The sequence below is a fragment of the Plecotus auritus genome, assembly GCF_963455305.1.
Source record: "Plecotus auritus genome assembly, chromosome: 7".
Lineage (NCBI taxonomy): Eukaryota > Metazoa > Chordata > Mammalia > Chiroptera > Vespertilionidae > Plecotus > Plecotus auritus.
This window is the reverse complement of record NC_137774.1, coordinates 52586316-52600394: the sequence shown is the minus strand read 5'-3', so window position 1 is coordinate 52600394 and position 14079 is coordinate 52586316. Positions and strand designations below refer to the sequence as shown.

The following is a 14079-nucleotide window of genomic DNA, read 5'->3' as shown; positions in this document are numbered from 1 at the left end:
GAAAAAATGGAGCTAGTTGAGTGCTACAGGGTTGTTACGTGATGATAATAAATGCAAAGCATTTAAAACAGTGCCTTGTTTGGGTGATGAATAAATATTTGCTGCTGACATTATTAATCACCTGAGCTGAACTTCCTATTTCTGCAAGATCTCTGACACTTCCTGTTTTAAGGCCATCTTCCCCATCAGATGGCGATCCTTAGGGAGATCCCCACAAGACAGCAGACGGGGGCTGCCAGCCTGGTGAGAGCTGCTGACCCTGGTGGCCGAGTGCTCTCCACTCCCTGCCTTCTGCCATTGCTCTTTCTTCCCCTGCTCCTTGCTCTGGCCACAGCTCCCCATTTCCAGGTGTCTCAGGAGGGGTGGGTGGTGGTGTTAACAGCCTGCACACATTAGTAGCAGCAGCCTGAGCAGGCGAGCCCCTATCCTTTATTCCTTTATGCTCGGGACCTCCTGAAGCTGAAAGGCCACCACAGTGTGCTCATCTTGCTGAGCCGCAGGGCATTTGCAGGCGAAACTCTCAAGGCATGACATCTAAGGGCCAGGAACACTGTCGGCATTATTTAGGGTGGTTTAGTGTTGGCTGTAATTCTCATTAATGTTAATAAAGCAGGACTATGACAGCAGGGAAATAGGAAGTGGGTGGTTAACAGCCTTTAGCCTGGGGTTTAAATCTGGCCCTGCCACTTATCAGCTGGTCGATCGTGGCCAGTCAAACGGCAACAGTAATAGCCCCTACCTTGGTCAGTCCTTCAAGTGTTTGTTAAGCTCCTACTAGGTGCCAGGCACAGCCCTAGGCACCAAGGCCATAGTGTGAACAAGATGGATGACTCCTGTTTTTATTCTGCTGGAGAGGGGCTGGACAACATACAAGATAACCTGAGAGTCAAGTGAGAGTAGCCTGGGGGTGGGGGGGCATGGCTACTCAGGAAGGTTTCCTTGAGGAGGTAACATTTGAGCTGACAAGCAAGGAACAAGCAGGCCATCGGGAGGGTGTGGAAGAGTTTCAGCAGAGAGTGCAAATGCAAAGGCCCTGAGATTGGAAAGAGCTTGGTGTGTCTGAACCGGCAAGAAGGAAAGCGTGGCAGGGGGCACAGGAGAGTGGGAGGGGAGAGAATGAGGGGCTGGGGACCCATCACGTAAGACCCTGCTTGCATCTCACTTAGTGTGACCAGAAGCCGCCTTAAGAGGAGCAAAGCTGAATGAAGAATGGACTGAGCATGCGTGTGTGTTGGGGAGACAGTAGAAGAGGCCTCTGGACTTCAGCAGAGCTCACATTTCCAGCTTCTCAAACCTATACAACTAGCTCACGAAGTGTCCTCCTGGCATTCCAGGTCCCAGGGGTTCTCCCGTCCTGCTCTGTCTGCATTATGGCCCCTGCCCTCAGCCAGTGGGAGCCTCACTTCCTCCAACTTGGGAAGGCCTCCCCAGGACCCACCTCCTCCCCCTGCTTGGGGGTGGGGTTGTCTGGAAGGGAAAGGAGCCACTTTCTTAGGGAGGGGCAGTCCTTCCTCCCCTAGCTGCAGGACTGGAAGGGTGAGCCCACAGCAGCCTTGGGAATGCAAGGGGCTCTGCGTCCATGGCCATGTCCTCCCCCAGAAGTCTTCCTTCCAGGCTCCCTTGCATCCACTTCCTGCCATGGCCACAGGTTCTGTGTCCCATGTGCCCTTCTCTCCCCAGTCTTCAGGGGCCACAACCCCCTGAGGGTTCTCACTGTTGCATGAAGCAGGGATGTGCTTGGAGTCTGGGTCTCCTGAGGGGGTAACCAGGAGGCACTGTGGGTTCAGTGAGTGAGTGTGCCCACGTTCACTGCACCAGGAATTAGAAACTCATGCCCCCCTCCCCATCCATCCATTAGAATGAGCCCACATACCCAGCTCCTACCCCACAGACAGGGCCCTGCCTCCAGGGCCTTTCATGGCTCCTGCCATCTGGAATGCCCACCATTGAATTCTCTCCCTCTTGCCAGCTCCAGGCAGCCTTCCAGCTCTTCCCTTCACCCACTCCCCTGGGAGGGTGCTGTGTCATACACCCAGCCTGACACAGACCCTCTTTGGGCTGCCCTTGTAGAAGGAGCCTGGGCAGGGGGGCGGGCAGACCATGACTCACCAGGCCTGTGGCTTCCTCTTCACCAGTCCCCGGTGCCGCCTCCACTGGGAGTGGGGGCTGAGGTGGTATGTCAGCTGCCGGCACAGCTTCTCCATGGCGCCTAGTGCATCGCCTTCCTGCAGAGGCAACCACAGGGTGTGTGTGTGAAGAGCCCAGCCGCCCACCTCTAGCTTCCTGTTCCTGCAGGAAGAGCATGGCACCCCAGGCTGAGCTGGGGCGCCGATCCTCTGGCTCAAGGTGGGTGCCCTTCGCAGAGAGCAGTGGTTAAAACGACCTGCATGATGGTTTCAGTTTTTGCGAATTAGTTGCTATGATTGAAAAACTGGAGCTTTATATCAAAGTCAGGATTCCAGGTGATCTGACAACTCATTGGGGCCGAGATGCCAGCTGATCCCTTAGCAGGACTCTCTGTTGTCCCGGCCACTCCCCTACACTCAGGGCCATTTTGCTTTTTCACTTGTTCAACAAATACTTACCAAGCACCTGGTGCCAGACACTTGTCCTCGGAGCTGAGGACACAGCCATGAGCAAATGTCCTTGCTCTGTATTTCACACGGGACAGAGGAGAGTGAGACATTGTCACCATGTCTCTTACCCAGGATGAAAGTGGGAAAAGAAAAGAACGAAGGAGCCACGTCTTCCCCAGCCCAATTCATTCATCTGTTACCTGTCTGGCCCATCAGCATTTGAGTTTGAGACCCTGGGGTTATGATCTGAATTGTGTCCTTCCCAAAATTCTTTTTTTAAAAAAAATATGTTTTTATTGATTTCAGAGAGGAAAGGAGAGGGAGAGAGCGATAGAAACATCAATGATGAGAGAGATTCATTGATCGGCTGCTTCCTACACGCCTCCACCTGGGGATCAGCCCACAACCCAGGTATGTGCTCTGACTGAGAATCGAACCATCAATCTCCTGGTGCACAGGATGATGCTCAGCCAACTGAGCCACCCTCAGGGAGCGGACTGGGCTGATCAGGGGAAGGCGCCGCCCCCATCACCCCGCTGCTGCTGCCACCCCGTGGCAGCTGCGAGGCCTGAGCCCCAGGCCTCACAGCCACCTGTGCTCACAGCTGCCTGAGTCCTGGGCCTCCCAGCCACTGGGGCTCACGGCTGCCTGAGCCCCAGGCCTCGCAGACGCTGTGGCTTTGTCCAGATGGACGTCTAGAAGACGTCCACCCTAATTAGCATATTACCCTTTTATTAGTATAGATTATTAATATAGATCATCCTCATTCTGTTAACAGAGGAGCAGCACATTGAGTCATTAAGAGAATGAACTTGGCACTAAACTGTGGATTCAAATCCTTGCTTTGTCATCTCCTATGTGACCTTGGGGAAAATACCTTGACCTCTATGCCTCTGATCCTCACTTGTAAAGGGATAATAGTACCAACCTCACAGGGGATGAAGTTAGTTACTATTTGTGAAGTGCTCTGAATATACTGGGCACATAGTATGCTCTCCAGGAATGCTCGCTGAATCAATACTGTGCTGTAACCCTGGCTGGTTGCTCAGTAGTTAGAGCGTCAACTCTCAGACTGAAGGGTCACAGGTTTGATTCTCTGTTAAGGGCACAGACATGGGTTGCAGGTTCGATCCACGGCTCCGGTTGGGGCACGTGTAGGAGGCAACCAATCGATGTGTCTGTCTCTCACATGGATGTTTCTCCCCCTCTTCCTCCTCCCTCCCTTCTACTCTCTCTAAAAATCAATGGAAAAAATATCCTCAGGTGAGGATTAACAAAAAAATAAAAAAATATGGTGCTGTATACTGTGCTGTATTGTAAACATAGCACAAACACAGAACTTCGGCAGGGTAAAGGCGGAAGGGTACTTCTGCCCAGGTTCAGGTTTGAGCTGGCTTCTAAGAGCAGATGGATTAGTGATAACACTTGTCCAGGGCTTGGGGGTGTGGAGGGTGTTACAGGTGTGGGGACAGGTGACATTCTGGAGCCTGATTTCTTGCCACTTCCATGGCTACCACCTTGGCCCAAGTCACTGTTGTCTGCAACCTGAATAGTGCACACAGACATTACGCTAGGGCTTTATGGAATTCCCACAACACCCTGGTGTAGCAAATGCTTTCATTATCCCCATTTTACAGAGGCGGAAACTGAGGCTCAGAGGGCCAAGGCTGATGAAAAGGCAAGAGAAGGAGACTCTGAGGGAGGGAGACAAGAGACAGAGGAGTTGGAAGAGGGGAGCTGAGTGTCCGAAGAGGTGAACATATGTACAGGAATCAGCAGATGGAGGCAGGCCCGAGATGGAATGAATGAAACTGGTTTAAAGGAAACCTCTGGTCTCTGGTTCTCCACAAACCTCACCTCTTCCGATTGCCTAAGGCTGCCTGTGAGAGAAATAGATGTCACCTGTCACTCCGGGCAAATGTATTTACAACTCCTAGGTTCCTAGATTTCGTTTCTTGCTGAGACTGGAATAGGGTGTGTGTTGGGAAATAATGGTACTGAAGCAGGGGACCAGAGGAATCCCTTCAGGAGCAGACAGTACCACATTTGCATTCTAGGACTGTCCCTCTGACGGGGAGATGGAGAAAGGGGTGGACTGGAGGCAGACAGGGTGACTCAGGGCCAGGTCCATCTGCTTATGTGTGATTTGGGGCACCCCTGCTAGGCCCATGGTAATGGCTGAAAGTGACAGAGGCCACCACTCGACTGACCATGCACAGGATGGAGGGGATGGGCAGGGAGGGTGAGGGGGTCTTGGCTTTGGCCTTGGGACCGTGGTAGAAGGCAAGAGGCTCTGGATAAGAATCAGGTGAAAAGCAGGATGGGAATGCCCGGCTCATTTCCAGTTGGGAGATGTGATGAACTTATGGGGCTGGGCTCAAGACAGGTCTAGGCTGGACATGTCCATCGGCATCTGATGAAAGCCCCCGGCCAGGAAATGAGCCGAGGGGAAGGCGGGGGAACAGCTGCAGCATCAAAGGGGCATAGACATACTGGACACGAAGGGATGCAGAAGGCCAGTCAGAGAAGCAAGAGGGGAGCCATGGGCACCAAGGAGAAGGTGGGCAAGGAGGCCTTGGCCAGCAAAGGCTCCAGGAGGGGCTGGCATGGTGAAGGCCAAAGGGAGAAGGGAGGTGACAATGGATACGGTGCTCTAGAGCTGCAGTTCTTTACTGAGGACTCTCATACCCTCGCCAGGGCAGCCCCCAGCACTGGGTGAGCAGTTCAGTTGTGGGATTTTTAAAAACTCCCCAGGTGATCCCCATGTGCTGAGGAGGTGGAGAGCACTGTTTCAGGCAAGAAGGACCAGTGGGTGAGAGCTGGTGGTCTGCCCAGCATCTCTCCTGGACACGGGGACAGAGTGTTGCCAGTCTCCCCAACGCCTGCCTCCCTGAATTGGTGAGAACATCATCTCGATACACCAAAGTTGTGGGTTCCATCCCCGGTCAGGGCACATACGAGAATTAACCGGTGAAGGCATAAATAAGTGGAACAACGAATCGATATTTCGCTCTTTTTCTCTATAAAATCAAAGCCGAGAACCGAGCCCCTCCGCTTCAGCACCTCCTCCAACCACTTCCCAAGGTTTCCAAAATCAGGGCAACTGGGCCCTGATTGGAGGAAAAGAGGAGACAAAGTAGCGCCAGTGCGCGGCACTGCCACAAGGGGGCAGCTGTGCGCAGCGCGAGGCACCGGCTGCTGACCTGGAGACTGGAGGAGCGGTTCCTGTTCCACTCAATGGGGACAGCAGATACAGTCACCTAACTAAGCAACTAGAGACAAATGTAAGCCATGTCCTCACGGAAGTACTGACTAAACAAATTTGTCTGGACTAAAGGAACAACAGCCAACATTGCTTGAGCATCTAACAGTGTATGCCAGGCACTGCCTCTACATTGTGTGCGTGAACTCTTCACAATGCTGTAACTCACAATAGTCCTAGGAAAAGGACTTCTAGTATCTCCACTTTGCAAATGAGGAACCTGGGGCATCAAGAAGCTGAATAGACTGGCAAGCCACACAATGTGTAAGACGGAATCAGGATCCAAACCTCCAGACCTCGCAGGCTCTGAGCTGGGCTCCCAACCTGCCAGCAGGCCCTGTGCTTTGCAATGCCCTCCTGGAGAGGCGTTTCTATCATTGCACCCAGAAAAGACTTAAGCAGCCCCCTCTAATTTTCCTTCATTCCATTGCTTTTCAACAGTCCCCTCCAGGCCTCCCTCTTGCGGAGAACAGGACAAAGCAGGACTGGCCCAGAGTGGAGCCAGAGCTTGAGGTGGGGGAAGGAGGGATGGAAGCGGAGGGAGGAGGGAAAGAAGGAGAAAGTGCCGTTTGTGGGGGAGAGGGGGGTTCAAATGCCTCTCAGGTAAAGAGCAGCTCACACCCCCTGAGTAACCCTGGGGGCTCTGACAATGAACAGCACATGTTATGCACATCAGAGATCCCTGCGCCCTGCACACCTAGGCTGGAAACTTCCTTTTTACAGTGCTGCACCCGGCAACCCTTCCTGCAACCACATGCCACTCCCAAGCGACAGCTGATTGGCCCAGAAGCGGGCACTGGCAGAGCCCAGCCAATCAGCCCTTTCCCTGGATCCTGACTCCTCCTCAGGGCTGGACAGAGGTGTGAATCAGAAGCCATGGGTTTGGTCCCTGTGTCCTGTGAAAGAGCAAGAGCGAGGGAAGAGTGGGTGGGTCTGGGGGAGGTAGCAGAGGGGAAAAGTGTGCACTGTTTGTAGTTCTAGCCCCTCTTTCAAGCTTGGCTGCCTTTAGCCTCCACAAGGCCCCTCAGTATCAGGGTAAATTCTGTCCCTAGCTTGAGGCAGCCGAGTGGGCTTCAGGTATGTGCAGCAGAGTCCTAGCCACACTGGAAACTCCAAGGAAAGAGAAGGCAGGAGAGGGGTTCAGGGCAAGTTGGGAGAGTAGGCACCGCTGGAGGCCCCGGAGAAGGATGTTTGAGGGACTGTGACCTGTCAGAAACGCTATTCAAGGTATTCCTGCCCCACTCCAGGAGGGCCCCAGTGCTGGGACAAGGCCCCATGTCTCCTCTGTCAGACAGCAACACCCACCTGGACACGCTGCCCCCAGGTAAACACACAGAGCTCTCCACTGTGTTATGCCCAAAGGCGTCTATCATCCATTCATAAATTCATTCATTCATCAAAGATCAAGCTGGAGACTGTGCTGGGTTTCCTGTTTGCTCCCTCTCCCCAGGCCATTCTCTATCCTGTGTGCTCTGAAGGCTGGGCATCACCCAGCCCCCTGGCCCAGGGCTCCCAGTGGCATTCAACTAACGGAGCCTGTGGGAGAGAGGTCAGAGGGCAGGAGGAAAGGTCAGGCGTTTCTTTCATTCCCTCCCTGCGTCAGTCTGCAGCAGCCAGCCTCCAGGACAGCCCTCACCCAGTGTTCGTCCTCACTGTCTCAGGGCTGACCTGGGCAATTGGCAGAATATGGTAGTGATGGCAGGCTAGGTCATAAAAGACACTGTGCATCTGCCTTGCTTGGTCCTGGGTCACCCGCTCTGGGTGCAGCAGCTGCTATGCTGTGGGGACCCTCAGGGGCTCCTATGGAGAGGCCCCGCGGCAAGGCACTCAGGCCTCCTGCCAACAACCACCTACGCACCACCCTGGGGGCAGGCTGCCCACCTCTGTCGAGCCTCCAGATACTCAGTCTGGGCCAGTGTCTCCAGACGCTAAGCTAGGACCACCCAGCTGAGCTGCTAGGATGCCTGCCCCACAGAGACTGGACAGCAATGTCTGCCTTGTAAAGCCCTAAGCCTTGGGGCGATCTGTTAGGCAGCAATAGAACACACCCGGGTCTGGAAGAGGCATTCTCATCCCGGCTTCAGCAACAACACAGCTTCCAGTGCCGCCCCTGGCAGTGACTTCCTGCTGCTGGTCGTTGGGGTCTCAATGTCCCATGCATTTCCTTTTTCCTGCCACAACCCCTAATAATCGCTCTTAAAAGTTCACAGCGGGAAGGGTCTCCTGCTTCACACCACTCTGCTTGGTGCAGATGTGACCGTGAACTGTCTCTTGCCCCTTGCGGAGTTTGTTTTCTCGTGGGGAAAGCAGACACTACATTAGCCAACAAAAAAATAAGCAAGATAATTTTGGAGACTAGTGAGTGTAATGAAAAAAATAAGCAAGGAAATGAACAGGGTGTGAGACAGGGCTGATCAGGAGGCCGATCAAAGGTCTCTGAGAGGCGACCTCCCTGCCACCCCGGCTGCTTCTCCATCCCACAGACCTGGCGACGGCACGCCCGGAAATGCCCCGCTGGGAGACAGCACCATGCCCTGATTTGTCTTTTTCTTGCTTCTGAGGCCATTTTTACTGCTTCCTCTGTGTCCCTTTGCCTTGGTGGGAGGGGGTTGAGTTGTGGGGTTAAGGGAGAAGCTGCCAGGCCCCAGGAGGAAAGCCCCACCAGGTCTGGGGAGGGAACCTGAGACAGAGGCGGCAGGTGCGGTCAGGGTGGCAACAAAGCTCCTCAGGTGGGAGAGGATCTGGGTGCTGCGGGCCGAGGGGGGCCCAGGGCTGGAGCAGAGTCGGCAGGTGGAGAGGGCGTTAAGAAGGAGTCTGGGTTTTATTTAAATCACAGCACACGCTGCGTGAAGACTTCCATCCCTGCCACAGAGAAAGCGCTTCTTTTGGAAGCTGCTGGAAATGGAGGGATGGAAGAGAAGGAACTGAGACAAGAGAAAAGCCAAGGCATGGAGTCCCTCCCCCCTTAACCCCCCCACCCCCCCGCCAGGTCCCGTGGGCAGGTTTGTGTAAGCTGGCCTGGTGCCAGCAGGAAGAGGGACAGACCCTCCCACCCTGAAGGGGCTGAGCAGCGCCTGCAGCACCCAGGCCAGGCGAGAGTGGGCATGAGGAGGGTGCTGGGTGTAAAATGACACTCAGCTCAGAAGGAGGGCACCTGGGGTGGGGACTGAGGCCATGCAGGGCCACCGCCAGACTTAGGTGGAACCTTTGTACAAACAAGAAAAAGCCCCCCAGGTGGACACAGTCTTGCACCAGTGGCCATGGCTTGGTGGGCTAAGAGAGGGTGGGATTAGCACTGTCTCCTGCCTGCCCCGACCGCCACCTCTGTGCCTGCAGTCTGTGCAGGGCACAACCGACGACGATGACGGGATGGGGGCCCTGGCCTTACATCGCGGGTGGCTACTCATCAAATTGCGGGCTTCTTGTTGCTGGAGCTCCCCATTTTCAAGGGCCACTGAATATAGGGATTGTGTGAAATATTTGGATTTTTAAACTTTGGCAATAAATCCAGATTTAAAACCCTGTGGCCAAGCCAAACTTGTGTTGATGGTGCCAAGGTGCAGCCTCAGCCGTGGACACCGGGCCTCGGGACCGCCGAGCCCTCAGGCCTACCTCTACCCTTCTGGTGTCTGCACGTGGGGGCCTCTCCTCCTTGGGTCTGGTTATATAGACCAGCCCTTGTTGGGCACGGAGCTGCTCTACCCAGAAAGATGCCCCTCACACCCCCGGACCCAGCTGGTTTAGACACAGCTGCCTACCGGCTTGGGGCAGTGGATGTAGCGAGCCAGGCTGATGATGAGGTCGTGTGTGATGGGGTCCACCAGGTTCCGGAAGCTGGCGTAGCGGTACAGCACGTCATCCAGCGAGGTCGACTCCATGCCTAGGTCCTGCAAGGATGAAGGGTGTGCAGAGGTCAGGGGCGGTCCTGCCCTACCCCCAAGTCCCACCCAAACGCCCAAGCAACCCCCTGGAGGCAGCTCAGCTTCCCACACAGCAGAGCCCTGTCAAGGGAGGCACCCCTCCCGAGGCTTCCTAACAGTCAAGAAGCATCTAGAGAGCGTCCCAGGGAGCCAGGCAAGCCCTGCGGCTGGCCTGCCAGTTTATGGCCCTCTCCCAGGACAGCCCCGCTATCACCGCTCAGGTTCCCCGAGGAGGAGGGTGAGGATTGCTGGCCAGGCGCGCCCGGCTGCTTCTCCATCCCACAGACCTGGCGACGGCACACCTGGAAATGCCCCAGCTGGGAGACAGCACCATACCCTGATTTGTCTTTTTCTTGCTTCTGAGGCCATTTTTACTGCTTTCTCTGTAGATGACCTGACCTTGGTGTCCCTTTGCCTTGGTGGGAGGGGGCTGAGTTGTGGGGTTAAGGGAAAGCTGCCAGGCCCCAGGAAGAAGGCCCCGCCAGGACTCCCAAAGAGAGGGTGTCACGTGGGTCCTCCTAGTGGGAGAGGAGGGAGCCTGGTGCAAAGGACACGGAGTGGGGTGGGAACGGTGGCAGGAACCACAGGGACAACATGATCTCACTCGTATGTGGAATCTAATGAACAAAATAAACTGATGAACAAAACAGACCCAGAGGCACAGAAGCATGGGACAGATGCTGAACCTCAGAGGGAAGGCGGGGGAGGGTGGGTGGGTGGGAAGCGATCAACCAAAGACCTTGTATGCATATATGCATAACCCATGGACTCAGACAATAGGGTGGTGAAGGCCTGGGGGGCTAGAAAGGGTCAATGGCGGGGGTGGGGTGGGGAGAGGGGACATATGTAATACTTTCAACAACAACAAAAAAACCCACTGGGACAGAGGTTCCCCAAGCCTGAGGAGGGACAAGGACCTGGGGGGCGGGGGGAGTCCCACACACGTGAGCCCCGTTGGGAGCCTCTGCAGACGCCTGCCCACCAGCACGAGGCCCTCGCGCTTGGACAAGAGCCAAAAGCGGGACCCAGTAGCCCTGCTCCAAATGTTCTGGATTGTGTAAGACCCCTAATTCTTGCACAATTCCCAGGAAAGGGCGGACTCCCAAACATGACTACACTTGAATTTCCCACCAGCCAAGGTGGTGGGAGTTTGAAATGAGCAAATTGCTTTGAAGAAGAAACATGGTTTTCTACCCTATAGTGTTGGACTAACTAAACTTTATGCCCTCCGTAAAATATCAATAAAATATATTTAAATAAATAAATAAATAAATAAACTTTATGCCCTCCAACTGTGAAAGAACATGGATATACCTTCTATCTTTCCCCAAACCCCGCTCCCTAATTCCTGTTGTCCGGGACAGGAAGTATGGGTGACAGGTGACTTCCAGCAGGGGTTTGCTGCCATTCAGTGGGATGTCCTGAACCTTTCTAAGTGCCTTCCCCGCCTGATTCAGAATTTACATCATCATTCCCAGTTTACAGATGGAGAAACTGAGGCCCCGAGCAGCTGACTTCAACAGTCAGACGTCTAGGAAGGGAATGGACAACGGATGACCACAATGAACACTGCTGCACGGTACATCTAAAAAGTATTAAGGGAGTAGAACCTTGCTATAAAGAAAAAAAGAAATAACAGGCCAAAACGGAGTCATGTTTGCTAATCTACAATACCAAACAAAACCTTACTAACCAATCTACCTGCAGTTTCACTTCTCCCAGGAGTGAAATTTTATTTTTTTAAAAATATATTTTACTGTGTTTTTTTTTTTCAGAGAGGAAGGGAGAGGAATAGAGAGTTAGAAACATCAATGAGAGAGAAACATCGATCAGCTGCCTCCTGCACAACCCCCCACTGGGGATGTAACCGCAACCAAGGCACATGCCCCTGACCGGAATCGAACCTGGGACCCCTCAGTCTGCAGTCTGACGCTCTATCCACTGAGCCAAACCGGTCAGGGCCAGGAGTGAAATTTTAAAGCACTCAGTGGGGTTTCCTGAGGTGGCGACCCCGCCTTCCCAGAGGGAAGGAAATACTCCATTCTCCGAACTTCTCCGTGCCTCCCTTTCTGCCCCTAAATACCTCCCAGGTGGCTCGCAGAGCATCTTCTAGTGACTAGATGGGCCGCTGCCTTCATGCATCACTTAATAAAGCCAATTAGGTCTTCACTTTTACTCAGCTGAAGTTTGTTCGTTAACATCCTAACAGTTTTCACTGCAAGCAAAAACACCCATTTCTTTCTGTTTTTCTAACTATAGGAGGTGATGGACGCCGGCGAATCATTTCGCCTGGTCCTCACCTTCCCCGCACAGAACCGCGCTGCACCGCATCTCAGCACTGAAGCAGTGTCGGATGCACGTGGCCACAGTGAACTTCAGGAGCGGCGAGGGGGCCCATGCCCAGCCTAGGGCCTGTTTTTGAAAAATTGCTCTGACTTAACTACCTTGTGAAGGGGCACCTAGGGGCAGGCAGGCTGGAGGGCAGGGTGCCGTTCTGTGGTTTGGTGGCAGATATTTCTAAGAGCAAAGAAAGAACGGGTCTTTGCCCGCAGATCTGGAGGGGCGGGGCCAGGCCCTCTGCCATCAGGAGCCTCCCTGGGCCACCCCAGCTCGAGCCAGGTCCTGCCTGAGCGTCAGGGGCACTCTGCTTCCTCCTCTTTGTTAGAAAGGGATGGGTTTCAAGCTTCATTGAGGACGTCAAGGGGCCAGTCTTGGGGGCTGTTTTCCATTCGGCAGGAACTAACCTCGGAGGACTGCTGCCCTGTACCAGGTCTCCAGCTGCTGAAGTACTTTACTGGGAACCAAGATCCAGGTGCTCAAGGTTTGGCAGGGATGCAGGGGAGGGAGGTGCCGAGTGCCAACTGCCGTGTTCTCAGAGCTGAGGGTCTCTGAGAACCAAGGGCAATGCTGCCATACCTGCCTGTCCTGGCCTGCTCAGCCCTCAGCCAGGCTGCAGCCTGGGCCAGCTACCTAATGCCAGGGGGCCTCAGTTTCCTCATCTGTACGATGGGGACACTGACCCTGCATTAGATGTAGGTGAGGGAAATAAAACCAAGCAACATGTGGAAAGAGAAGAGAACCATTAACACAGCTCCCCTCACCCCTTCCGTTCCTTCGTCCCTTTCTCTCAGGAAGGCGCCTCCTCCCCTCATACAGGGCTTCTTCACCTTTTGGATCACAGACCTATATGATGTTTTTTAAAATTTTCTTTTAAATTTGATTTGAGAGAGAGAGAGAGAGAGAGAGAGAGAGAGAAACAGATCTGTTGCCTCCCACAAGTGCCCCCGACCGGGGATCAAACCTGCAACCTTTTGGTGTAGGAGATGACGCTCCAATTGACTGAGCCACACTAGCCAGGACTGACCACAGACCCATTTGGGAATGTCACAGGCCATAACCTGTCTGTCTAGAAACACCCGGAAGTCACCAGGAGCTTGCTGCACACAAGACAGGGCACACTGAAGTCCTGGGACACTCGTGACCTCAGGATACAAACTACTGCCCAGAAATGTGCAAAATGGGGCGGGAGGCGGCTGGGGTCCAGGGAGGGGAAGTCCCAGGGCCTGTGCCACGTGTCTACAAGCCCCGGGCCAGGGAAGTGGGGCCGGATGGAAATGGAGCGAGGTGATTCTCCCGGTCAGAGGCTGCCTGTGGCCACGGGAGTGAGACAGGAGATGGATGCATTTTTCCTTTCCCATCTGTCATGCAGGTGGGCTGCTCCGCTGTGGGCAGTGCCTGGACACCAGCCTCTGCCCTCCTGTGCTCTGCCCGAAACTCCCCTCGTCCCCTATCTGGGACACACGCCTGGAGTCTCTGTTACGGTCACCCCTGCTCCTGGTCCCTGAATGTTCCTGGGAGAAAGCCCTGGATGCTAGGCTCTACCCAACCTTCAAGTCATGTAAGCCTGTGGGCAAGTGACTTCTCCCCTCTTAGGATCTACTTCCCATCTGTGAAATGGGCGGGCGAATGGCACTGGTAGTTACCCAGAGTGCTCCAAGGTCTTGGGGCTGATGGTGACAGGACAGAGGTCAGCAGAGTCAGCAAGGCTGCGAGCAGGCCCAGTGCCAGCAGAGCAGCTCTGTGGCGGCCTGGCCCTCCCCACTCAGCCCCCCCGCCCCACGGGATTCTGCAGCAAAAGAAAAGTTTGAAAACCCTGGACGGGAGGAATTCGTATGTTTGTTGTGTTCCCACCAGCCCTGCCCCATGTTCCCATTTGCCCCTCCATTACAGGCCACCCTGTCCTGGAGGGACCCAGAGGACCCAAGAGGCTGGGGCAGTGTGGGAAGGCACAAAATGTCCCGCCCCGGGGCCCCACCTCCCG

At 54.5% G+C, this 14079-nt stretch overlaps 1 protein-coding gene across 1 annotated transcript in view; it reads right to left on the bottom strand.

Moving 5' to 3' along the window:
* LRRC75A (leucine rich repeat containing 75A) overlaps positions 1–14079 on the bottom strand; it is a 54533-nt gene that overhangs the window by 2007 nt on the left and 38447 nt on the right. The window contains exons 2-3 of the mRNA XM_080681524.1: positions 9597–9725; positions 2110–2225 (exon numbers count right to left, since the gene is read on the bottom strand). Of these exons, the coding sequence (XP_080537650.1) occupies positions 2110–2225; positions 9597–9725 (245 nt within the window). The remainder of the gene's footprint in view (positions 1–2109; positions 2226–9596; positions 9726–14079) is intronic.